The sequence below is a fragment of the Prionailurus viverrinus genome, chromosome X, assembly GCF_022837055.1.
Source record: "Prionailurus viverrinus isolate Anna chromosome X, UM_Priviv_1.0, whole genome shotgun sequence".
NCBI lineage: Eukaryota > Metazoa > Chordata > Mammalia > Carnivora > Felidae > Prionailurus > Prionailurus viverrinus.
The window spans coordinates 100909494-100936523 of NC_062579.1; the positions used below are offsets into that span (position 1 = coordinate 100909494).

Consider the following 27030-nt stretch of genomic DNA (forward strand, 5'->3'; position numbering starts at 1 on the left):
ATTTGGTTTTGTGCATGCTGGATTCAAGGTGCTAATTGGCCACCCAGATGGAGATGTTGTAGTGTTCTTGGTGTGTGTGTGTGTGTGTGTGTGTGTGTGTGTGTGTGTGTGTGTAGAATATTCATGGGAATCTTTTGCCGAGACTATCAGAGACTTAGTGAACCTCTAGTTCAGCCAGAAGATGGGAAATTGGATGTATTTTTATGTCTGGGGAGAAAGGATGGCATTAGAGGATAGAGACCTTCTCCTAGGGAGAATTATCTGCACAAATCACAGTACTTCAGAAACTTACTCTACCTATCAGTATAGGCAGCCACAGCAGAGATTCTAACTTCCCCATGGTTTGCAGATTCCAAAGTGCCTATTCACCCAGCAATCACTCAAAAATGTTCTATACTAACATTTACAACCATGAATAATTTTTATATCTTCCTTAATCAGAATAATCACAGATTTTATACGGGGTAAAAAGGCATAATTTAGAAAACTACACAACAAAACTATTTAACTGAAAGACAACAGAGCAATTATAAATATTGTTCATTTTCTTACCTTCATTTAAAATATGTGATGTTTTAGTCATTTCTTTATGTTTTTGTATGGTTTAATATTCAAGAAAAAAGCATTCATTAGTAATTAAGCTTCTAAAAGAGACTTGCTTGCTCTAGAGCAATCACATTAATATAGTATGTCCCCTTTTCTTCCCATCCCCTACATCTCTCCTAAGCTCTGGTCTCAATGCTAATACACAGTATCAACCTCTTTGATGAATATCTCTCATAGGTACCCAAACTAACTACTTCAAATGAACCTTATCATGTGCCCATGTACTCCCATCTTTCCAAACTTTTTCCTCCTTTGTCTTCCATATTTTGGTTAAACATGTAACAACCCAGGGGCACATGGTTGACTCAGTTGGTTAAGCATCCAACTCTTGATTTGGGCTCAGGTCATGATCTCATGGTTTGTGAGTTCAAGCCCCACATCAGGATCTACACTGACAGTGAGGGGCCTGCTTGGGATTTTCTCTCTCTTCCTGTCTCTCTGCCCCACCCATGTGCTCTCTCTCTCAAAATAAATAAACTTTTTTTTTTATAAATAAACTTTTTTAAAAAGGTATAACTATCCATCCAGTGACCCATACTAGAAAGCTTAGAGTTACTCCATTTATTTCAGATAGGACCAATCCAATGGGACTGAACACATTGCTTGGAATTAAAATAAGGTATGCAATTCCTAACCTTAAGTTTATCATCTTACAGTTGAACAGACAGAAAAAGATGACACAGTATAGTGATTTCTGACATAGAGGTAAACCTGAGCACTATGGGAGCACAGAGAAAAGACATCCTACTTCAAGAGAACTATATACAAAAATTAAATCCTCATTATCATTATCATCATCATCACCATCATCATCATCCTCTCCCTCTCTCTGGATCTACACATCTATTGAGTCACCAAATCCTGACACCGTCTGACTCTGAAACGTGTTAAATCTGTAGCCTCTGGTTTACCCTCACTGCCACTGCCTTAGTTTGGGCCTTATCATTTTTATCTGGACCATCACAGTAGACTCAAAACGATATTCCCTCTAATCTCCTCTCTCTCAAACACTGCATCTATCTCACACACTTCAACTAGATTATATATATATTTTTTTAACGTTTATTTTATTTATTTTTGAGACAGAGAGAGACAGAGCATGAACGGGGGAGGGTCAGAGAGAGGGAGACACAGAATCTGAAACAGGCTCCAGGCTCTGAGCTGTCAGCACAGAGCCCGACGTGGGGCTCGAACCCACGGACCGCAAGATCATGACCTGAGCCGACATCGGCCGCCCAACCGACTGAGCCACCCAGGCGCCCCAAGTAGATTATATTTTTATTTGTTTTTTAGTTTTAAAAAAGACTTCTCTCTCTCTTTTTAAATGTATGTACTTAAGTAATCTCTACACTCAATGTGGGGCTTGAACTCATGACCTGGGAGATCAAGAGTTGCATGCCTTTCCAACTGAGCCGGCCAGGTGCCCCCAGAATATCTTTTTAAACCCCATCTCATTCTTATTTCACATCTCTTGTCAAAAACCTGCAATGGTTCTATACTACTGAGACAATAAATCCATTCTCCACGAGGTGTACAAAACAATGGCTGCAACCTACCTTTCAGTCTCCTCTCTGGCGCTCCCCCGGCTTTGCAGGCTTGCACTATCATGCTCTCACTTAACACTTTAACATCAGTGCGTAATACTGCCTCACTATATCCTCATTCATCTGGAAGCATTCCACTCATATCGCAAGACCTAATACAATGAAGCCCTCCTTTAATAAAGCCTTTTAAGGCTTCTCTAGGCAGGACCAGTCTCTAAATCTTCTGTGCTCCCACTACATTTTGTACAAATCAAAACATTTTGTACAAATCAAAACTCTCGTCTTATTTTATGGTAAGGACTTTTGTTTATACGTGTCTAATCCTTGGATAGTGAGTCCTCACGAGTAGTGATAATGTCTTTTCCATATCTGTATATCATGTCAATTGTTTTCCCCCTTTTCCCCTCCTTCTAGTTTAACACAGGCCCAGGCCCACAGCAAATTCTCAATAAAGATTAGCTATTATCAGTATCAGCAAATTTTTAAGTCAGTTTCTGCAAAACCATATGGTACATTTAACATGATGCTGACTCAGAACCTTCTGTTCTGTGTAGGACTCCATTATCTCTGACCAGTCAGTACCATGGCAGTGAAGACAATATCCCATAGAAATAATAGTTAACAGGATAAATTAATGATCAATACAAAGTGTCGGAGACATACAACTTTCTACCTTTTGTTCTGCTTTGTTTTTCTGTACATCATGCTGAGAAGATATGAAGACTGATGAGTTTTTGGCAGGAACCTTTACAAAACTCAGAGAACGGTGACCTGGTCCTAAAAGTAAATGAAAGAGAAATCATATAATTTTAAATAATTTTATCCAAATGCAATTGAAGTACAATAAACCACATATATTTAAAACACACCATTTGTCCAGTTTTGACACATATACAAGCTATTGAAACCATCACCACAAACATTTCCACCACCCCCAAAAGTTTCCTTGTTTCCCCGTATAGTTCATCCCTCTCTCTACCCGTCTTCCAGACAACCTACTGATCTGCTGACACTATAATTGTTTGCATTTTCTAGAGTTTGCTACAAATGGAATCATATAGGATGTATTCTCTCCTTTTCTTTTTTTTTTCTCGGACTGGCTTCCTTCATTTAGCATATTCATTTTGAGATTCATCAATACTGTTGCCTGTAACAATGGTTTATTCCTTTTTATTACTACATAGTATTCCATACTACACTTCATCCATTTCCCCACTGATGGGCATTTAGGTTGTTTCCAGTTTTTTTGGCTATTATGAATAATGCTGCTATGAGTCTCTATGTGGACATATATTTTCACTTCTTTTGGGCACATATCTAAGACAGGGATGGCTGGGATCATATGGTAGTTTAACTTACATTGGCTACCATTTTCCATTCCAACCTGTAGTGTCAGAGTTCTGGCTGATTCAAGTCCTTGCAAACACTTATGTAAATTCAATTATTTAAATTCTAACTATTTTACTGGGTATATAGTGGTATCTCATTGTGCTTTACTTTGTATTTCCCTAATGACTAATAATATTAAGCAACTCTTTCATGTGCTTATTCGCCATCTGTATGTCTTCAGTAAAATGTGCCTTTTTCCCCATATTTATTATGGTGTTACATTCTATATATTACATATTTTTCTATATTTTACATTTTTTTACAGTAAGCATACTTTCCAGATGTAGGTCTGAAGACCCATCTCTTGTTGTGTTTCCTTTTGGGGCTTGACAGGTATGAAACAGCCATCATACAACAGGGCTACTGTTTCAAAATTTTATATTATTTTCTCATTTTTGACTCCCTAAGTACAAAACCTCTGCCCTAGTTTTGTACTCCACCTGCTTGGGGGTGGAACTAGGGGAGAGGAGGTTAGAATTTTTAACAGGAGGAATGCCACAATATAGACCCAAGTAATATTCAGCACCTGTCATTCAAAAATAGGATGACATAGCCAAGACAGTATGCTTTGCAAGCCATGCAACTGTCTCGAGAATTTCCCTAAATTTAACCTTCATTTTTGTATAACAACAGACTGGAATACTTAGCTCAGATAACTCTCCTTTAGTGTACTGGAGGGAGATACCCTAGCCCTCCAGGAAGAGCTATCTGGGCTCAGAAAGAAGGAAGATATGACTTGAGGAAAGTTGCGTGGGGAAGTCTATTCCTTTAGCAGCTTAGAGACGGTGGGAAAGTGAAAGGGTGGTGGGAGAAGCTGGAGAGCAAAGAAATCAGAAGAGGCTCTTACGTTTTTCTTACTTTGGGTCTTGGTTGCTTCAGACAAGTGAAGTTAGCATAGAGAGAAAAGAACTATTGCTCTGCTCCCCACTTAACGGTTCTAGGAAGAAATCTCTTAGACTATCCCCCACTGCTGCCACCTTCTCCTCACCTGGGACATGGGCCACAAACTATAATATAGTATGGTCAAGCAGAGCAAGCCTTTCTCTGACGTTGGTATCCTTTCCCTTCCCTTCCTTCTTTTCCTCTCTTTCTTTGTTTTTAATTTCAGCTTTGGTGACATATATAATTGGCATACAAAATTGTAAGATAGCTAAAGTATACATCATGGTGATGTGATATATGTATATATTGTGAAAGGATCCCCCCATTTAATTAACACATCCATCACCTCACATATTATATTTTGTTGTTGTTGAAAACATTTTAAGTTCTGCTCTCTTAGCAAATTTCAATTATATACAGTGCAATCAACTATAGTCATCATGTTTTCCATTAGACCTTTAGACTTTATTCATCTTATAGCTAAAAGTTTGTACCTGTTTACCAATCTCTTCCTATTTCCCCTTGAGATTTTGCTTTCTTAAGCCACTCTTGGCTGGGAAGCTTTCCAAGGGCAGTCACTGTGGTGGAGGTGAGAGGGCCCCACCCTGAGTGTTATGGATCAGCCAGCCAGAATTGAGGTGGAATGGGAAAGCCAGAGGGCTCTACGTTCAGTGAGACCGAACCATGAGTCACTGCCCTGGTGGCTGACTTCCACTGTGAATGTCAACAGGTCAAGCACTATGTCAGAAGAGATGAGGACATCTCTCTCTCTGGAGACCAGAGGCAGAAGACATTTCATCTAAGCACCATGGCTTTATTTCACCTCCATGAGGTCACAGATGCCACTGTTCCCCAAGCGTCAATGTGCATATAAAGCACGGGGATCTTGTGAAAATGTAGATTCCAATTTGGTAGGTCCAGGGTAAAGCCTGAGAATCTGCATTTCTAATAAGTTGTTTAGGTGATGCCCATATTGCTGCCACATAGAGAAATAAGAACATTAGCCACACCTCTTACCCCAGACATTTGGACATCATCTTTTGCAAAGAAGCAGAAAGATGGGGGAGGCTACATGAAATTCAGGGCCATTATGGGGGCCCCACAAAGGCAATATGTTAGAAAAATCAATGACTGAGCCCAAAAGCAAAAGGAAGGAAGGCACTGGCAAAATGTGCTAGCCATATATGTATTAGAGAAGCCTATTCAAGAAATAGGTTGAAATTTGAGAATGACAACAACTGCTACTCCGTCAGGCTGTTCTAAAAGGAACAGGGGAATAAGAGTGGGCAACACTGAGGGCATGCCCCACTGCTGAGGAAAAATAAGTGGCAGAATAAAATATTTCCATTTCCAGTGAAGTGACAGAAGTTACTTCAGGCCTGAAAATTCCAAAGTCTAAGGAAGGGCAGGGTTTTGAGAAAGAGTGTTGGTTGGAGTCTCGGTCCTCACTAGGTCCCTAGGGCTGCTGGCTTCAGAAACATCAGTAGCACCTCCAGTCAGCAATCTGCAAGGATGACTCTCCAGGTGAATGAAACAAATGAGATGCAGGGAAAAGCTTCCCTAGGAGGCAGAACTGCTTGCTGAGTGAAGACTGGCAGTAGTAGCGGTAGGAGCCAGTGGGGAACAGGTTAAAAAACAATGCCTTGGGATCTTGTTGGTAATGGAAAAATACAGAAATGAGATCAGGATCAGGGGCCATGGAGAAGCAGGGCTCTCAACTGGGCTTGCAGACTTGTCAGCTGCAAAATATGCGCGGTCCTGCTCACGGGCATGTGGTGGCAGTGACATGAACTGAGTGAGTAATTAGGGAGTCTAATCCAGAAAGCAAGAGAGGCTGTAGCACTGTTGGCAAATATTACTCAAAATCCATCATTTATAACATAGGATAGAGGATTTATCTGCATTGTAAGCAGATGCGGTCAGTACCAAATCCCATCTTTCTACAAATTACTAGTTTAGTACTTCTAATCAAATAATTTCAATTACGTTTTTGTCCTTGGTGTAATTTCTGGCCACTGGTACTATCACTTGTTTTCTTTATCTCTGGGGAAGGAGCTTAAAGAAACACAAGAAAATATTTGTTTTTAATAGTGTACATGACAGTTATCCAAGATAGATTCTATTTATTCTTTCATGCCCAATAAAAGGAGAGCTATATGCTAATATACATATGGGGCTGTAAGGAGGAACTGCAGAGGATAAGTAGTGGTTCTCAATGGGAGGCAATTTTTTCCCTTAGTGGACATTTGGAAATGTCTGGAGACATTGTGATTGTTACAAATGTGGCAGAGGAGGGTCACTCCTGGCATCTAGGGGGTGGAGGCCTGGGATGCTGCTAAACATTCTACAATGCAAAGGACAGCCCCCACAACAAAGAATTATCCATCCCAAAATGTCAATAGTGGCAAGGTTGAGAAACCAGAAGACAGATGTGATGGGGAGGCAAGGCAATCCCTTTTACAGTATTATCCTGTGTAGTTAAAGCTATACTTGGGCAGAGTTGTCTTCTGGGAGAAGGGAAAAAACTCCATCCCTCCATCTTGCCCAGTGAGAACATGGCCTTTTCTCTGTGTGGGGATGCATGACAGCACAAACAACTATGCTGGAGATGCTGTGAGAGTGCTCATGATCTTCCTTGGCTGTGCCTCAGAGCTTGGCAGGGGCAAGTGACAGTACACATATACCTCAGCTGTGAAAGAGATGACTACAGTTACTGTTTCTAATCATTCAGATAGACAAAAGGATTCCAAACTATGTGTGCTGATTGCATTTTCACTAGAGCTTTAAGATATGCATCCCTTTGTGTCTATGTGATAGAAGATGATGGCCTTATTATAGTGGTATAAGTCTATTTCGTATGTGAAATAGATCTCTTCATTCTCCTGTCACCTATGTGATATTGTGAACATATTTTTAAAAATATTTTCCTTTTTAAAAACCATTTGAGGTGGCCACTGTTTAAGATGCCTACCTTAGGGGTGCCTCAGTTGCTCAGTTGGTTAAGCATTAGACTCGTTCTTTATGAGATTTTTTTAAAGTTTATTTTTGAGAGAGTGAGCAAGCAGGGGAGGAACAGAGAGGGAGACAGAATCCCAAGCAGGCTCTGCCCTGTCATCACAGAGCCTGATGTGGGGCTCGAATTCACGGAACTGTAAGATCATGACCTGAGCTGAAATTAAGAGTTGGACACCCAACTGACTGAGCCACCCAAGCATCCCTAGCATTCGACTCTTGATTCCGCCTCAAGTCATGATCATAAGGTTCATGAGTTCGAACCCTACGTCAGGCTCCATGCTGAGAGTGCACCACCTATTTGGGATTCTCTCACTCCCTCTCTCTCTTAGACCCTCCCCTGCTTGGTCTTTCTCTCAAAAATAAATAAACATTTAAAAAAGATGCCTACCTGAAACTTCCTAGTAATTAGAAGCTAACCGTTAAAGATGGAGGAAGCAATATAGCTGCTGAAGTGATTTTTTTTTTTTTATCCCAGAGGCAGGTGTTACCACCTCATTGCTTCACTGGACTAAATTATGAGCTTTTCTTACTGACTCTCCTTTCATAAACTTTCATTCTTTCTTTCCTCTCACATTGTCTATTCTTACTGGCTCATCCTTTAAAAACTTTCTCTTGCACATATTTCCTCTATCATTTTTTAAAAAAATCCCTTTATTTTGTTCTCCTTTTAAAACTTCTTTTCTCTCTATTCCTTTTCCTTCTCCCTTCTGCTTCCTTTCCCTCCTCTTCCCTGCCCTATCCTATCCTGCCCATCCTCCTATCCTGCTCTATCTATCCTGTCTTGCCCTATCTTATCCTGCCCTGTCCTATCCTGCCCTATCCTATCCTATCCTATCCTATCCTATCCTACCCTATCTTATCCTGCCCTCTCCTCTCCTCTCCTCTCCTCTCCTCTCCTCTCCTCTCCTGCCCTGTCCTATCCTATCCTGCCCTATCCTATCCTGCCCTATCCTATCCTGCCCTATCCTATCCTGCCCTATCCTATCCTGCCCTATCCTATCCTGCCCTATCCTGCCCTATCCTATCCTATCCTATCCTATCCTATCCTATCCTATCCTGCCCTATCCTATCCTATCCTATCCTATCCTATCCTATCCTATCCTGCCCTATCCTATCCTACCCTATCCTATCCTATCCTATCCTATCCTATCCTATCCTATCCTGCCCTATCCTATCCTACCCTATCCTATCCTACCCTATCCTATCCTGCCCTATCCTATCCTATCCTATCCTATCCTATCCTATCCTGCCCTATCCTATCCTATCCTATCCTATCCTATCCTACCCTATCCTATCCTGCCCTATCCTATCCTATCCTATCCTATCCTATCCTGCCCTATCCTATCCTATCCTGCCCTATCCTATCCTATCCTATCCTATCCTATCCTGCCCTATCCTATCCTATCCTGCCCTATCCTATCCTACCCTACCCTATCCTACCCTATCCTATCCTACCCTATCCTATCCTGCCCTATCCTATCCTATCCTATCCTGCCCTATCCTATCCTACCCTATCCTATCCTACCCTATCCTATCCTATCCTATCCTGCCCTATCCTATCCTGCCCTATCCTATCCTATCCTATCCTGCCCTATCCTATCCTACCCTATCCTATCCTACCCTATCCTATCCTGCCCTATCCTATCCTATCCTATCCTATCCTATCCTGCCCTATCCTATCCTATCCTGCCCTATCCTATCCTATCCTATCCTATCCTGCCCTATCCTATCCTATCCTGCCCTATCCTATCCTACCCTACCCTATCCTACCCTATCCTATCCTACCCTATCCTATCCTGCCCTATCCTATCCTATCCTATCCTGCCCTATCCTATCCTACCCTATCCTATCCTACCCTATCCTATCCTATCCTATCCTGCCCTATCCTATCCTGCCCTATCCTATCCTATCCTATCCTGCCCTATCCTATCCTACCCTATCCTATCCTGCCCTATCCTATCCTATCCTGCCCTATCCTATCCTATCCTATCCTATCCTGCCCTATCCTATCCTACCCTATCCTATCCTACCCTATCCTATCCTGCCCTATCCTATCCTATCCTATCCTGCCCTATCCTATCCTATCCTATCCTGCCCTATCCTATCCTATCCTGCCCTATCCTATCCTACCCTATCCTATCCTGCCCTATCCTATCCTATCCTATCCTATCCTATCCTATCCTACCCTATCTTATCCTGCCCTCTCCTCTCCTCTCCTCTCCTCTCCTATCTTATCCTGCCCTATCTTATCCTGCCCTGTCCTATCGTATCCTATCCTGCCCTATCCTATCCTACCCTATCCTATCCTGCCCTATCCTATCCTATCCTATCCTATCCTATCCTGCCCTATCCTATCCTGCCCTATCCTATCCTGCCCTATCCTATCCTATCCTATCCTATCCTATCCTATCCTATCCTGCCCTATCCTATCCTGCCCTATCCTATCCTGCCCTATCCTATCCTACCCTATCCTATCCTACCCTATCCTATCCTGCCCTATCCTATCCTGCCCTATCCTATCCTGCCCTATCCTATCCTGCCCTATCCTATCCTACCCTATCCTATCCTACCCTATCCTATCCTGCCCTATCCTATCCTATCCTATCCTATCCTATCCTATCCTATCCTGCCCTATCCTATCCTATCCTATCCTATCCTATCCTATCCTGCCCTATCCTATCCTATCCTATCCTGCCCTATCCTATCCTACCCTATCCTATCCTATCCTATCCTATCCTATCCTATCCTGCCCTATCCTATCCTATCCTATCCTGCCCTATCCTATCTTACCCTATCCTATCCTGCCCTATCCTATCCTGCCCTATCCTATCCTATCCTATCCTATCCTATCCTGCCCTAACTTATCCTATATCCTATTTTGCCTCATCCTATTTTATCCTCCTCTATCCTATCTTCCCCTGCCCTATTCTATCTTATCCCGTCCATCCATCTTCTCTCTTTCTTTTACTCTCTATTTACTGGCCCATGTCCAAAAAGTTTTCCATTTCTTTTCTTTCCCTTTCTAACTCTTTTATGTACTCTTTTTATTGGTTTCTCCTTTTTCTAATCAGTTTTATCTATCTAGGTATCTATCTTTCTATCAATGTATATCCCATCTATCCATCCACCCACCTACCCACCCATCCATTTACCTACCTAGATATCTATCCATATTTATTACATTGTATTTTATTGACGTTTATGTGTTTTATTGAAGTATAGTTGACATACACTTGACTACTACTTTGTAAATCCCCCATCATTCACAATGCACTTGCTTTACTTATTGGCTCCTCCCCCTCCCATTGTCTCCCTCTCTCCTTTAACACTTTCCCCTACTGACTCATTGCTCATAAACTTGTCTTTTTTCCCTTATTTCCTACTTCTGCTCTGTCTTCCTTCCTTTCACCCTCCCTCCCTTCTCTTTGCTACATTCCTTTCGTATCTCTATCCTCATCCCCACCCTCTGTCCTTCCTGTCTTCATTTCTCCCTCCCTCCTTCCCACTGCCCCCATTTTCCCTGCACTACCTCCCTCTTACCTTTTTACCCCTTCCTTCATTCCTTCCTTCTTCCCATTCTTCCTTTATTCACTTTGCACTGGTTCCACTTCCAGACCTTTTTCCTTTTCTTCTCTCCTCTCTTTCTCTCTCATTCTACCTTTTTCACATATTCTCCTCTGGTGTCCTCTACCTTTTATTATCTATCTACCGTTTACCTACCTATCATCTAGCTGTCTTCCATCTTTATTTTTATTTTTATCTGACTTTTGTTAGATCTCTTTCTCTCTGTCCTCTACTCTGTACATCATGTTTTACTAGCTCCTCCTTTTCAACTTCTCTGTGTCTAATATTCTTTCTTCTTTTTGTTTTAGTATTTTCCTAGTCTCACCCAATTTTAGAATATTCCTCTCTTTCTTGCCTTCCTTCTCTCCCTCTCCACACTGCCTCCCTCCCTTCTACCTTTAGATCTTCATCAACTGTCTCTAGGTCTCTTTCTTATTCCTTTTGCTGTCCTCCTCTGGATTGCTTTGCCTTCTTTTGGTGAACCTGCACCCCTGCCTTCTCTCCTCCTTCCCTCCCTCCGTCCCCACCCCTACTTCTCTGCCTTCCCTCTCTCCTCATATCCCCACCTCACTTCCTTTCTTCTCTTTTTTCCTGCTCCTTTACTCCCTCCTTCCCTCCATTCTTCATATACTCCTTTTTTACTAGTTCTCCTTGTAAACTTTTTTTTTTCCCTTCAGGGCGCCTAGGTAGCTCAGTTGGTTGAGCATCTGACTTTGGCTCAGGTCATGATCTCATGGTTTATGGGTTCCGGGCTTTGTGCTGACAGCTCAGAGCCTGGAGCCTGCTTCAGATTCTGTGTGTCTCTCTCTCTCTATCTGCCCCTCCCCCACTCATGCTCTGTGTTTCTCTCCTTCAAAAATAAATAAAAACATTAAAAAATGAATAAACTTTGTTTCCCTTCATACTCTCTCCTGTTATCTTAAAAAAATTTTTTTTAAATATTTATCTATTTTTTAAATACAGAGAGACAGAGCACAAGTGGGGGAGGGGCAGAGAGAGAGGGAGACACAGAATCCAAAGCAGGCTCCAGGCTCTGATCTGTCAGCACAGGGCCTGGCATGGGGCTTGAACTCAAGAACTATGAGATCATGACCTGAGTTGAAGTCAGACGCTTAACCGACTGAGCCACCCAGGTGCCCGCTCTCCTGTTATCTTTTAATATTGTCTTTTGTATGAGGCCCTCCTCATAAAATCCTGTCTGCCTATATACCTGCTTTCCATCTATCTAACCACGTTTATTTTTACCTGACTTCTCTTTAGATCTCTCTACCCTCCATTCTTCACTTCCTCCGCCTTCCCTCCCTTTCTTCAGATCTTTACTCACTCCATTTCTTTTACTGCCTCTTTTTCTTTCTTTTCTTTCCTTCCTTTCCCCTCCTGCCTTTTCATCCTTCCTTCCCTCATTTCTTTCTTCCTTCCTCCTATTTCCTTTGTTATCTCCACCCAACCACTCATGCACTCACTCTCTATTTCCCGTCTGTGTTCCTTCATTTGGTTTTCCCACCTTCCTGTGTTCATTCCTCTTTTCTTTCTCCTTCCCCCTCTTTCCTCTTTTTCTTTTCTTCCTGCCATTCTTCTACTCTCTTTTTACTACTCCTCTTTTTAAACTTTTTTCCCCTTTCCCCTCTTTCTTTATACATCTTTGTCCTGTCTTCACTGCTGCTTCCTCCTATTTAAAATCAGGTCTTTCTACCTATTCACCTGCCTAGCTGGCTGGCCATCTATCTGGCTATCAATCCCCTGTATCTTTATTTTACATTCTTTCTTTTACTGTCTTCTACTTTTTAAATCTCTTGCACACTACACAATTGTACTTAATTTTTTAAAATTAATTTATTAATTTAATAATTAATTAATCTCTGAGAGACAGAGACAGTGCAAGTGGGGGAAGGGCAGAGAGAGAAAGAGAGAAAATCCCAAGCAGGCTCTACACTGTCAGTGCAGAGCCCAATGCAGGGCTCGAACTCACAAACCTCGAGATAATGACCTTAGCCGAAATCAAAAGTCAGATGCTTAACCCACTGAGCCACCCAGGCACCTCTGTACTTGATTATTTTACTGGTCTTCCTTGATATTCTCACATCTGTCTCTTGCAAATAACTTTTCCCTACTGACTCACCCTATACAAACTTTACTTCCTTCTTTCCTTTTTCTTGCTCCCTCCCTTCCTTTCTCTTTTTAGTGGCTCCTTATAACAACTTCTTTCCTTCTCTCTCCTTTTGTTTTCTTTTTGTCCAGTCTTACTACTGGTTTTTTCTATTTGAAATCCTGTCTGTCTGTCCATCCATCCATCCCCCCCACTACTGCTGAACTGTCTCATCAGTTTACCTATCTTTATTTTACTCTATTTTAAGTGACGTCTTTTTACATTTTTCCCTCTCCCTGCCTTCCTCAATTGTACTTATTTTCACTGTAGCTTCTGCTTTTAAACTCCTGTGTCTCTTACTCTTATATCTTGTTTTTTTTTTACCAAGTTTCCTAGCCTCATCCCTTTCAAAATTCTTTGCTTTCCTTTTCCTTCCCTCCCATCTTTTCCTCCCATCTTAAGCTGTCATAACTGCTTCCTATAATGTCTTCCTATTTATCTTTTCTTACACTCCTTTTTTTTGTGGACTGTACTTTTAAAGTCCAGTCTTTTCTATATCTATGTATCTCTGTATCTATTTTATTTTACTGTATTTGTTAACTAATTTCTTCTTTTTAGACCTTGATTTCCTCCTCCTGTCCATGATTGTACTTAATTTTCTCACTAGCTTCTCCTTTTCAGCATCCTCATGCTGTCTTTCATGTTCACACTCTTTGTTACTCCTTTTCCCAGACTCTTCCCTTTTAATAGACATATTTACTTCCTGTCCCTTCCTTCTCTTAACCCCACCCCGCCTCAGTCCCCTATTTGTTTTACTCTCATTATATTCACTACTTTAAATTATTCTTCCCTTTTCCCTCTATTTTGTGTCCTGTCTTTATTACTGGCTTCTCTTTTTAAAAATCAGTTCTATTGGGAAACCTGGGTGGCTCAGTCAGTTAAGTGTCTGACTTCGGCTCAGGTCATGATCTCGAGGTTTGTGAGTTTGAGCCCCACATCAGGCCCTGTGCTGACAGCTCAGAGCCTGGAGCCTGCTTCATATTCTGTGTCTCCTTCTCTCTCTTGCCCCTTCCCCATTTGTTCTCTCTCTCTCAAAAATAAGCATTAAAAATATTTTAAAAAATCAGTTCTATGTATCTGTATATGAATTTATGTAAGGATATATGAATTAATTGTATATGAATGTATGTATTTAAGTATATATGAATTGATTGATCCATCCATCTAATTTTAAAGTATTTAAAAAAATTTTTTTAAAGTTTATTTTATCTCACAAACCGTGAGATCATCACCTGAGCTGTGATCAAGAGTCAGACGCTAAACCGACTGAGCTCCCAGCCCCTAATTTTAATGTATTTTTAAATTGACTTATTATTTATTTTAAAATATTTAAATGGTGGTTCCACACCACCAGCACAAAGCCTGACGTGGGGCTAGAACTCATGAAACCATGAGATCATGACCTGACCTGAAATCAAGAGTTGGAGGCTTAACCAATTGAGCCAATCAGGCACCCCAACTTCTTTAAAAAAAAAATTTTAAGTAAGCTCTATGCCCAACGTGGGGCTTGAACTTACGACCCCAAGATCAAATCATGTGCTCTACCGACTGAGCCAGGCAGGCGCCTCTGAACTGACTTTTTTAGATGACTCAAACTCCTTTGTCTCTCACTAGACTCTCTGTGTCAAACTCCTTTGTCTCTGTAAGAGACTCTGTGTCTCTCACTCTATTTTTATTCTGCTTCGTCCCACTGAATTATCCTTTTTAAACTTCTTTCCTCTCCATCTTCCTTTCTCCCTCTTTGTCCTGTATTTTCCCCCTGTATATCTGTTTCTTCTTTCTTTCACTCTTTTTTCTTTGCCTGTTTGTCTTTCTCCTTCTAGTCTTTTTGTTTTGTTTCTTTGCTTTTGTTTTCCTCCCACCCACCTCATCTAGTGTGTGTGTGTGTGTGTGTGTGTGTGTGTGTTTTCTTACTGGTTTATTTTGTTCAGTTTTCTTTCTTTTTCTCTCCTATTTATTCTTTCCTTCTCTTCTTCATTTCATTTTTTTCTTTTTGTACCATTTTTTCTTACTGCCTCTTCCTTTTTAACCTTTGGTTCTTACTTTTTATCTATTCCTGTTTTGTGCTTGGTATATTTTAAATATCTCTTCTTTTGTCTCCTTTAAAAAAACCTAAAAAAATAAAAATTGGAAATGAAAAATCCTTTTTCCCCCTCTCTTTCTCTTACTAGTTTGCTCTCTTACTGTTTTGTATAATCTTACTGGTCCTGAGTTGAAATGTTTTCTTCCATTTTTATAAATATTTTTCTTGGGGCGCCTGGATGGCTCAGTCGGTTAAATGCTTGACTTTGGCTCAGGTCATGATCTCGCAATTTGCAGGTTTGAGCCCCACGTCAGGCTCTGTGCTGACGGCTCAGAGTCTGGAGCCTGCTTGATATTCTGGGTCTCCCCCTCTCTCTGCCCCTCCCCCTGCTCATGCTCTGCATCTCTCTCTAAAAAATAATAAACATTTAAAAAATAAATAAAAATATTTTTGTCTCCCTCTTTGTTTCTCTCTCTTTTTTGGTAATGTTTTCATTTACTGCTCCTTTTCTCTGTCTGTCTCTGTCTCTCTGTCTATATATATATATATATATATATATATATATGTATCTTTCTCCTTCTTTGTTGTATTTTTTTATACTGTCTCCTTTTACTGGCTCCTTTTTAAACCTGTAGTGTGGGCAGTGTTGTCTACTGAATCACTTTATAGAAGCGTTGAATTTTTTATATATATAATAATATTGTGTGTGTATGTAGATTCTTTACAACTTGAGCTGTAACTAGGAGGTGCCTTGCATAGTGCTTGGCACAGGTAGTGTGGGCTTCTAGGATTTCCCTTTGCAAGGGGCCTGTGACCTCTCTGTATAAGCACATAGAGATTTTTTTTTATAAAGCCACCATATTTAATATATAGATATGCATCTTCTACTTAGCGACTTTATCATTTATTGTTTCTCTCTCACCTTCTCTTTTGTCTTGTCCTTTGTTTTAATTTATACTTCCCCCTGGTCCTTCTCTCTTAAGGTCATCCTTTTGCATTTTTTGTAAATGATAAGCGATTTTTTTCTCTAGAAGTGCTTGTTTCTAAATATTAAAAAATACATTTAACATTTAAAAATTGAACAGCAACTTGCCACTGGAAATGCAAAACAGATATTTCAAATATGATGGTCTACTTGAAGGGTGCCCTCATTCCTATTTTGAGATTTCTGAAGTCACAATGAGTACAAAGCTAGGAAGGCAGTAAGGGTGAATTTCCTTTTGTTGTCCAACATGAAGAATATATTGTAACAACTAGATCCAATTTAACTCATTGCCCACTTTCTGGACACTGGTCCCATTTCAGACCAACCCTTGAAGTCCAGGTTCAGACCAGACTGGGTCTCTCCATCAATAGCTATCCTCATGATTTTAGGCCACTTTTGATAATTCACACTTTAATTATCAAAATTGGCAAAAGCTTTTTCTCAAATAGCCCAAGTTACTGGTAAAAGCTCACTCTACCTTCCGGTGGGCTTCCTCCCAGAGTTTATGATGTTGTTCCTCAATTCGGGCTTCTCTTTTTACTTCTTCTCCAATCTTGGTTAGAAGAAGCATTTCTTTTGTCTTCCATCCCTAAGGAGCACGATATTATGGTAGTTAGCAGAGGGTTTTCTTTCATTATCTTTTTTTTTTGTATTTTGTCAATAAGCAAATTAGATCAAGTCAAGGGCCTTACAGAAATCGAGTCAACCATAATAAAAACCTTACATTGGCTTTAGAATGGGCTTCTTTTACCACTTTTCATTGGGAATATGTTGGCGAATGCAATTGAATGGCAAAAGGAAGATAATTATTTTGCTATTGGAAACTTAATTCAAGTAGAAGCCTGGCTCCAAAGATGGGTCTAAAAAGATGTTGACAAGAGGGTTTTCTCTTATTGACTAAGGGGTATATCATATGTAATCGGTTGCTCTTAAATATATTTTGACAGAGAAATAAATAGGCTTGTCTGAACTTTGAGAGAATACAGGCATGATAATTTTTCACTAGAGTTAATATCTAAAACTTTCAGAGCAGAAAGTGACTAGAAATGCAATGGATATATAATTTGTGGTGTCAATCTCACTATGTTAAGTGAAATCTTGTCCATTATAACTGATAAAAAACAGTGGTTTATTCCTTAAATTATTGTTATTTTTAATAGTGGTTTATTTTTTAGACCTGGAATAGCTTCAGGTAATATGGTGGGATTGCTAAAAAATGTTTACCAATGAAACAAACATATGAAATTTCCCCTTCAATGTTTAAAATTTGGTTTTCCTCACCTCTTCAATTTGCCTACCGAGACTAAGTTTTCTTCTAATGTGGTCCTGATGTTGTAGTTCTTCTTCCTTCATCCGGAATGTGCTCTGCTTTTCTGCCGTGTGCTCAACCTTGTCTAATTCCTTACTAATCGTATCTAAATATCTAAGTAAAAGTGCAAATATAAGTTAAAGTAAATTGGGTGTTTCCCTTATGATGATATTATCTATTTTGATATTCCCAAACCACCTTCTGGGTTGTTTTTGTTTCTTAAATACAGGAAATGTAGAGTTTTTCAGGGACCTTTAAGCTCACCTGATCCACTAACTCACCATGCTATACTAATTTTACCAGACTCTGTTATACAAGTCTCTTATTGTGGCTGGGACAATGGCAAAATATGCAACAGAGTGATTAAAAACATTTTACACAGAGATTATTTATAGCTCAGCAGTTTGAGGAACATGAATTTCCAAAGGCAGCTGAAATCAGCTTAAAGACTAACTTCAAAACATAAGTCAATTTGAATTTCCTTTAAAAATAAGTGGGTAAAGGGTGCCTGGGTGGCTCAGTTGGTTAAGTGTCCAAATCTTGATTTTGGCTCAGGTCATGATCTCGAGGTTGTGAGATCGAGCCCTGTGTTGGGCTCCATGCTGAGCATGGAGCCTGGTTGGGATTCTCTCTCCCTCTCTCTCTCACTCTCTCTCTCTGCCCCTCCACTTGTATGTTCTAAACAAACAAACAAACAAACAAACAAAAAAACTTTAAAAAATTACAAAAAAAATAAGTGGTTACTGGTCTCTCTGTAATTTCCAAGTCCTTGAATGACCTTCCATGTACAGAGAGATCTGCAGATTACCAGTCTGGGACTTTGGTAGATCAGCACGTATTCTAGCATATCATGACACGAATCCATGGAATTTAAGAGGCAAGGGAAGGGTGACTGGCCCTCACCCCTGGTAAAGGACAAAGAGAAAGAACTAGAACTCATCTCTGCCTCCTAGGGCATGGGTTTGGCCGCTGAATGGTAATAGTGCACATGTGTGGGTAATAGCTGAATGAACACACACGGTTGGTGGGGGAACAACACCTGTTTGTATTAGCATCAGCTGAAGTTATAGGAACTTTCCCTTTTTGACCCTGCAGTACTTTCCTTAAATGTAACTTAGAAACATGCTGAACACATCTCTCTCTCTGCTACTATGGACATGGGTTTCCCAGGCTTAGGGATTTGTACTTTAGATTTCTTCAAATATCAGTTTTGCCCACCTCTTGGGTTTCTGGTGGCTACAGTTTCTCAGGAAGAAACTCTCCTCCCAAGCCTTGGCACCAGGGTTCCCAAAACCTGTTACCACTTAATCTCCTTTTCCTTTCTCTCCATGTTGAAAACTATAGGGGGTTAAATAGTGTCTAATACTTTTTTTTCATCCTGCTTTCAATGATTTCTAGTAGTTTTACAACTTCCTGGGGTCTATAGTATGTCCATGAAATATGCATTAACTTCAGTCGTACCTGTGTTTTATTACCAGCTCTTGGTCTGGAGTTGTGTGTGTACCTTCCTGTAACAGCCATTCTTGGAATTGTGCGTTTCCATAACTGTCATAGGGTCTCTTGGTTTCATTCAATTTATTTACTTGTTTTTCAATGATTTTCTGAGAGAGAGAAAAAATTAAGGTCTTTATACTGGCTGGAAATAAACCTGTCCTTTGGTATGCCTTCTTGAGTTTAGGGCTTAGTAAACCTCCTGTACTTTAAAAATGGTTAATTCTGTTAACCTGCATTTCAGTCTAATGTGGCTCCATTCAAGATAAGTGAAAATTTCTCTCTGTAAATTAAAGGCAAAAGTCTCATCTTTATTTCTTATAGATCTCTAGAGATCTTATTTGATTTGTTACCTTAATAATTTTAGGTCAGGCTATTATAAGTAGATATTCTGCAGAGGACCAAACCTTTCTCCTAAATCCTACATAAAAACTATCTTTACAGGCCCCAAATAAAATAAATTTAAGTATTAAATTACTTGTTCTTTTATATAGTTTCTTTCAAAGTCTAATTTTAAAGTAGTCAGATACTGCCTGTACTTATTCAATTCTTTCAAAGTACATATGACCTATAAAAACAAAACCGAAAACCAAATGTATAAACAGAAAATTGTGACAGTCATAAAGCTTTACAGAGAAAAGTGTCATAAGAACATTCATTTTAGTAACAATTTTGGGATCAAGGGTAATAACAGCACATTTTGGTAGTAATTTGGAAAGTGGTGTCTAAAACTGCTGTATCACCAGGAAATATCTATCTAAATAATATTATTTCAATAATATGGTTCACATCATAATCAGAAATTTATTATTCCCAATGAATTTGTTATTAAAACCAGTATAATAATGACATTTAATATCCTCCCCCCAATTTATTTCATTATGCTGTTTTCTGCTAGGTTTTTGTCTCTAGTCTTCTCAAAAGGTATATGAAATATTCCTTGATAGGTATACTGTGCCATTATTACTTTTAGAACAAGAGGAAAGGCACTACAATACAGCTGGGAGAAAATACACAAATAAATATGTGTGTATGGATGTCTTTACATATTTGAATCATTTGGTGCTTGTCTTTTGCTGTTATCAAAGAAAAAAGGTCAAGTAGGAACAAGTAGTCTTATTTGGAAATCCAAATACTGAGTAATTGAATTCTCTAATAAATATTCTTTACTGTCTATCCAAAGTTGATACAAGCTCCTAGTGAAGAACAGAACCAAGTGTCTATCAAGTCCCTAGACTTCTGCTAATTAAAAGGAAGTAGGCTTCAACCTACTTTATTATTGTTGGTGATGTAGCTGCCCTTCTTTAATCTCTTTAGGATATCTTTTTGCTTATAGTATGCTTTTAAATGTGGATCATGCAGACTTCTATAGCTGGTTTCCAAAAGTCGGCAATAAGGATCAGTCAGGTTAAAGTCGTAAGAAGGCTGGTAAAGCTGCAAACACACAGATTCAAAAGTATTACATATGTAAAATGGATGAAATTGCACTGTTAAACCTCAATTTGTTGAACTGACTAGGTTGTTCAGTGAAAATAAAGCATGCAAGCAGAACCTGAAGTGAGGGAATGTGGACAGGGGGTTGATTTAGGTTAATCTCGCTGCCTTTCTCTTTCTCTCTTCTCTACCAAAGCTGTCTTTAGGCTGGAGGTAGGTGAGAGCCTCAACCTCTGTCCAATTAATGAACAGTGATGTGTCGCCCTAAGAGTTCCTGCAAGGCAGGTAGGATGCTTCATATGTGGGCAGGGGGTAAGACAAGAGGGGAATGATAGAGTTCTAGCTCTCTTTTTAGATTTAAAAGCTTCCTTTGTAAGTTTCTGACTGCTTGATTGTGCTAGCCTCTTGTCTTTCTTAAGGGACCTATATCAGGAAACTGGATTCACTGACTACCAATGTTTCCTTAAAAAGGCAAAGAAAGACATCCTTCTGGGCAATGATTTAATTTACAGTGGGACTAGATAAGAAGCCCACATCTTTCCTAGAAAAGAAATGATCAGCAGTTGATGGCAGTTGAAACAATGCTGCAATTAGCAGATTGGTTATAGCTTCTTCTTTTAGATGTTGACTTTTGTTGGTAACAGACATATGTTGACCAACCCTGGGCTACTGACCTATCAAGAAAGAAACAAATCCATTTGTTGAAGCCAGGGTTAAGTTTTCTATTGTCAATTAAAATGATTGGTTTCCCTGAACTGAAGAATCTATTATAACATCACTACCTGCCAGTGGGAGGTCACAGGGAAAAATTTTAAAAGTATGGAAATTGTTCTTTTAACAGGTTATCTTTTCTTGAAAGCAGAATGTCTAAGTTAATTGGCAAAGTTTTTACTATTAACAACAAAGGCAACTTAAGGAGTTTGTGAACAGTTGCTATCTTAGTATACTAATAAGCAAATTAATTTATAAACAAATTACTTGAGAATAAGTTTGGTATCAAAATGTTGAAGTATAGGATCACTTGTCAGGTTTGGATTAGTGCATAGCTAAAGATATGTAGGTTACATTGTTACATTTTAATCTGAGTGAAAACAAGACAGTTGGATACTATAATTTTGCCTTCCATTTGCTTTCAAAAAAACATGAAAGACCTTTAAATTCCCTGTTTCTGTAGTGATGTGCTTAAGTGGTCTGCAGTTGAGGAAGCTGAAACGTCAGGTGAAGAACTGTGCCCTGAGTCAGGAGATGGTGGTTCTGGTCTGAACTCTGCTACTATCTACCTGTGACCTTAGATAAATCATAGCTTCACCTTATAAGGTGGTGATGAGGGTAAAATGAGTTAAAAAAAAAACACCTAATGGTGTAAATATAAAGTCTTACTTTCTTGAGGAGATCCTGTTAAAAGACAAAGATCCCACAAAGTTAGTCTTCGGGGGAGTTGAATGCAGTGCTTGATCATGATTAAATGCATATATTTGGGGGTAATCAATATAATACAGAGATAATCAGTGTAATTGAGTATAGGAAAAAACCCTGGAAATAATAAGTAGCTAACAAGTGAACAGCAGGAACAGTATAGAAATATAGCAAATAGAAGATAACTGAGGAAAAAAACCAACAGATAGGGCTACAGTTATAAACTAAAATGGAATGTTACTACTAGTAGTGAAATAGGGTTTGAGTATGTTTTAGGAAAGCTAATTTGTGGGAGTGTGACTCAGTCAATTTCTGTGAGATTGACATATATTTAGTAGAACATTATGCGTTTTCAAAATAGAAACTCTGTTGTTTTCTACCAGTAAAACCTAAAAAAATCCTATATATTAGAAAAGTATCTGAAATACCAAGAAGCCCCTACTCATCCTTGATGACATACTAGACAGTGCAAGAATAAGGATGTCAGGATTATTCCTGTAAAACCTTTTGCTATTGTGATGAAAGCACACCCTCAGCTAGAAAGTTCTGAACCTCCTTCAGGCTTGGCCTAAATTAAGGACAGAGGCAGAGGACTTAAAATGTGTAACACTGAATCACTAAAAGTGCTGATTCAGTGATAACTAAGATAGTGCAGACCAATGGTATGTAAATTCTAAGGAAAGCTTAGCTCTGTGTTGTGACACTTGTGAAAAGGCTTCTTAGGGTAGCTCTTAAAAGACGGCTCAAATTGAAGGTCAAGAAGGAGGGGAGAAAAGTGCATGGCAGGTTGCAGGAGCCAGATGGACAAAGGCACGGAAGTAAGAATTAGCATGATATGTTTAGGTAGGCAGAAAAGACCCCGACCTTTGGGAGCGCAGGCTTTGGTTTGGAACTAAGGATGAACTGGTGGCTGAGGTATATCATGGGTCCTTCCATCATTAAAGTGAAGTTCAGACACTACACATTTGAACTCTTTTACCTTCACTTTGTGTGTGAAATTAAAGTTGACTCAAAGCAAAATCATAGCAAGTATTTCAAGCTTAATAGCAAGTTAAAAAGAATAAAGAAAATCACTTAAGCACTATTAAAACTCAGTTTACCTTTTCACTTATATTTGTAGTGTAGAATACATTGTTGCTTCCTGGGATAACAGGCAGCTTGACCCCAAGAGGAAGATCAAATAGATTAGCTGCTCCGACCTCTGGAATGGGTTCTTTTTGTGAGCCCTGTCAAATACAATGAGAAAGTCTTTTTTTTTTAAGACCTATTCTTTTAGTTTAGATCAATCTACTCACACACATTTCAATGGGCTAATACTTCCACATAAACCAAAGAACCATCCACTCAGGGTTGAAAGAGCCCGCTCTGCTGACGCCCCGGAAAACCTCCCAGCTTCCACGAGTTGCCAGCCATCTCTCTGGACCCCACCCAACGCTTGTCGCGGCCACAGGCAGCACTCCCCACTACGGGCTGCCCCGCCTGGGAGCCTGAAGCTGAGTCTTCAGGCACCCGCCCCTTTCCCCCGCTCGCTCCGCTGAGGTCTCCGCCCCTTCCGTCCGCCCGCCGACCCAAGACTCCGCCCAGGAGCTAGGAGGACGACGACTACCCCGCACTAGCAGCCACTCACGGTGCCGCACTGCTCTCTGGCGGCAGCTAGGCTGCTGGCGGCCGCCTTAGTGGTGGAGGCTTCGGCAGCCTTATAGCAGTTGCTGAGATACAGATCCATGGCCGCCCGTCAGCCCCCAGGGTGCTGGGGGCTGGGGCAGCAAGCCCTCTTCGTTTCACCTCTTCACTCACACCTTTCCCGCTCTACGATTAGATCAAGTCTGCGCCGCCACGGTGGTGGTCGCTAGGGTAATACGTCCTCCAGGCCACGCCCCTCACTGTGTTGCGTCCCACGCGGCAGCATTGTCCTCCCCAACTGGCATAGCCCTCGGCGGGTCGGGGGGGGGGGGGAAGAGGAGCGGGACCACTCACTACTCGCTCTGCTGCCCCAACTTTTGGCGCATGCGCAGGTTTAAGAGCCTCAGCGTTTGGGAGTGGTTCAGAAGTCTGGTGTAACAGGGCATGGTGGAGATTACGTTTCTCTCTGAAAGCAACCCCCTCATTTAAACTAAATCAGAATGTATCAAGCTTTGTCAGTGGGTAGCTGGCTGTAATTTTTACAATTCTTCCTGGCCCTCCAACAAGCTTTGATTCTGTTCAACACATGCCCACGAGTAATTGTGTAGTATACACTAGGGCCAGAGGTTTGGCTTTCCACATTTGCCACCTTTATATGACACCATGACCACGCCACCCCCCTTGCCCTAGGCATACCACCTCTCCAGGTCCCACATAGAGCACAATAATTTTTTTTTTTGCCTTAGGGCTCTTCATTTCTCTGGCCTCCTCTCTCTTTCTCTCCCTTTTTCTTATTTCTTTCTTTCTACCTTCTCATTCGTTTAGCCAACATTTCTTTATATATAGTTACTTATTTTTGAGAGAGAGGACATGAATGAGCAAAGGGCAGAGAGTCAGGGAGAGAGAGAGAGAATCCCACGCAGGGTCCCAACTGTCAGCGTGGAGCCCGAAGTGGGGCTCGACCTCACCCAAAGCAGGGCTTGACTCACGAACTGTGAGATCATGACCTGAGCCTAAGTTAGTTGTTTAACTGACTCAGTCACACAGGCGCCCCATCCTAGCCAACAATTCTTGAGTGCCTGCTCTATGCCAGACACTACAGGATGCTGAGGACACACCAGTAAGTAAAACATAGTCCATGCTGCCTAGGAGCTCACTAGACGGTAAATACATTAAAGGCTGAGACTGCTCCTGATGTGTCAGGAGTTTGTACTTTGTGTCCATGGTTTTTATGCATCTTTTTACTGTGATAAAAAAACTGGCATAACATAACATTTACGATCTTAATCATTTTGAAATGTACAGTTCAGTACTGCTAAGTACATTCACGTTGTTGTACGACAGATCTCCAGAAGTTTTTCATTTTCCAAAATTGAAACCCTATACCCATTAAACAAGTCCCCTTTCTTTCCTTCACCTCAGCCGCTGGTAACCACCATTTTACTTTCTGTTTCTATAAATTTAACTACTTTAGATACTTTATATAAGTGGTATAAGTGGAATCACATGTCTTTTTGTGATTGGCTTATTTCACCTAGCATAATGTCCTCAAGGTTTATTCATGTCGTCGTAGCATGTAGTAGGATTTTTTTTCCTTTTTAAGGCTGAATAATATCACATTGTATGTATACACCACATTTTCTCTATCTGTGCAACCATCAATGAACATTTAGGTTGCTTCCAGCTGTTGGTTATTGTGAATAGTGCTACTATGAACATGGGTGTGAAAATGTGTCTTTGAAACCCTACTTCAAAATTATTTGGCTATCTACCCAGAAGTGGAATTACTGGGTTGTATGATAATTCTATTTTTAATTTTTTGAGGAACCTCCACACTGCTTTCCAGAGCGGCTGCACCAGTTTGCATTCCCACCAACAGTGCAAGAGGTTTCCTGTTTCTCCACATCCTCGCCAGCATCTATAGTCTCCTGATTTGTTCATTTTAGCCACTCTGACTGGCGTGAGGTGATATCTCAGTGTGGTTTTGATTTGTACTTCCCTGATGAAGAGCGACGTTGAGCATCTTTTCATGTGCCTGTTGGCCATCTGGATGTCTTCTTTGGAGAAGTGTCTATTCATGCTTTCTGCCCATTTCTTCACTGGATTACTTGTTTTTCAGGTGTGGAGTATGGTGAGCTCTTTATAGTTTTTGGATACTAGCCCTTTGTCCTATATGTCATTTACAAATATCTTTTCCCATTCCATTGGTTGCCTTTTAGTTTTGTTGATTGTTTCCTTTGCTGTGCAGAAGCTTTTTATCTTCATGAGGTCCCAGTAGTTCATTTTTGCTTTTAATTCCCTTGCCTTTGGAGATGTGTCAAGTAAGAAATTGCTGCGGCTGAGGTCAGAGAGGTTTTTTTTCCCTGCTTTCTCCTCTAGTGTTTTGATGGTTTCCTGTCTCACATTCAGGTCCTTTATCCATTTTGAGTTTGTTTTTGTGAATGGTGTAAGAAAGTGGTCTAGTTTCATCCTTCTGCATGTTGCTGTCCAGTTCTCCCAACACCATTTGTTAAAGAGACTGTCTTTTTTCCATTGGATATTCTTTCCTGCTTTGCCAAAGATTAGTTGGCCATACTTTTGTGGGTCTAGTTCTGGGGTTTCTATTCTATTCCATTGGTCTATGTGTCTGTTTTTGTGCCAATACCATGCTGTCTTGATGATGACAGCTTTGTAGTAGAGGCTAAAGTCTGGGATTGTGATGCCTCCTGCTTTGGTCGTCTTCTTCAAAATTCCTTTGGCTATTCGGGGCCTTTTGTGGTTCCATATGAATTTTAGGATTGCTTGTTCTAGCTTCGAGAAGAATGCTGGTGCAATTTTGATTGGGATTGCATTGAATGTGTAGATAGCTTTGCGTCGTATTGACATTTTAACGATATTTATTCTTCCAATCCATGAGCATGGAATGTTTTTCCATTTCTTTATATCTTCTTCAATTTCCTTCATAAGCTTTCTATAGTTTTCAGCATACATATCTTTTACATCTTTGGTTAGGTTTATTCCTAGGTATTTTATGCTTCTTGGTGCACTCGTGAATGGGAACAGTTTCTTTGTCTTTCTGTTGCTTCATTATTAGTGTATAAGAATGCAACTGATTTCTGCACATTGATTTTGCATCCTGCGACTTTGCTGAATTCATGTATCAGTTCTAGCAGACTTTTGGTGGAGTCTATTGGATTTTCCATGTATAATATCATGTAGTCTGCAAAAAGTGAAAGCTTAACTTCATCTTTGCCAATTTTGATACCTTTGATTTCCTTTTGTTATCTTATTGCTGATGCTAGAACTTCCAACACTATGTTAAACAACAGCAGTGAGAGTGGGCATCCCTGTCGTGTTCCTGATCTCAGGGAGAAAGCTCTCAGTTTTTCCCTGTTGAGGATGATATTAGCTGTGGGCTTTTCATAAATGGCTTTTATGATGTTTAAGTATGTCCCTTCTATCCTGACTTTCTCGAGGGTTTTTATTAAGAAAGGATGCTGAATTCTGTCAAATGCTTTTTCTGCATCGATTGACAGGATCATATGGTTCTTATCTTTTCTTTTATTAATGTGATGTATCACATTGATTGATTTGTGAATGTTGAACCAGCCCTGCAGCCCAGGA

At 40.2% G+C, this 27030-nt stretch overlaps 1 protein-coding gene across 1 annotated transcript in view; it reads right to left on the reverse strand.

The window, feature by feature from the left end:
- The window catches only part of LOC125157061 (fibrous sheath-interacting protein 2-like), a 77548-nt gene extending 53935 nt beyond the window's left edge, over nt 1–23613 (reverse strand). The window contains 9 exon segments of the mRNA XM_047843291.1: nt 2824–2848; nt 16123–16212; nt 16633–16743; nt 17436–17577; nt 18925–19064; nt 19433–19522; nt 20227–20388; nt 22905–23030; nt 23432–23613. Of these exon segments, the coding sequence (XP_047699247.1) occupies nt 2824–2848; nt 16123–16212; nt 16633–16743; nt 17436–17577; nt 18925–19064; nt 19433–19522; nt 20227–20388; nt 22905–23030; nt 23432–23530 (985 nt within the window). The 5' untranslated portion in view covers nt 23531–23613.
- Between the last annotated feature and the right edge of the window lie 3417 nt (nt 23614–27030).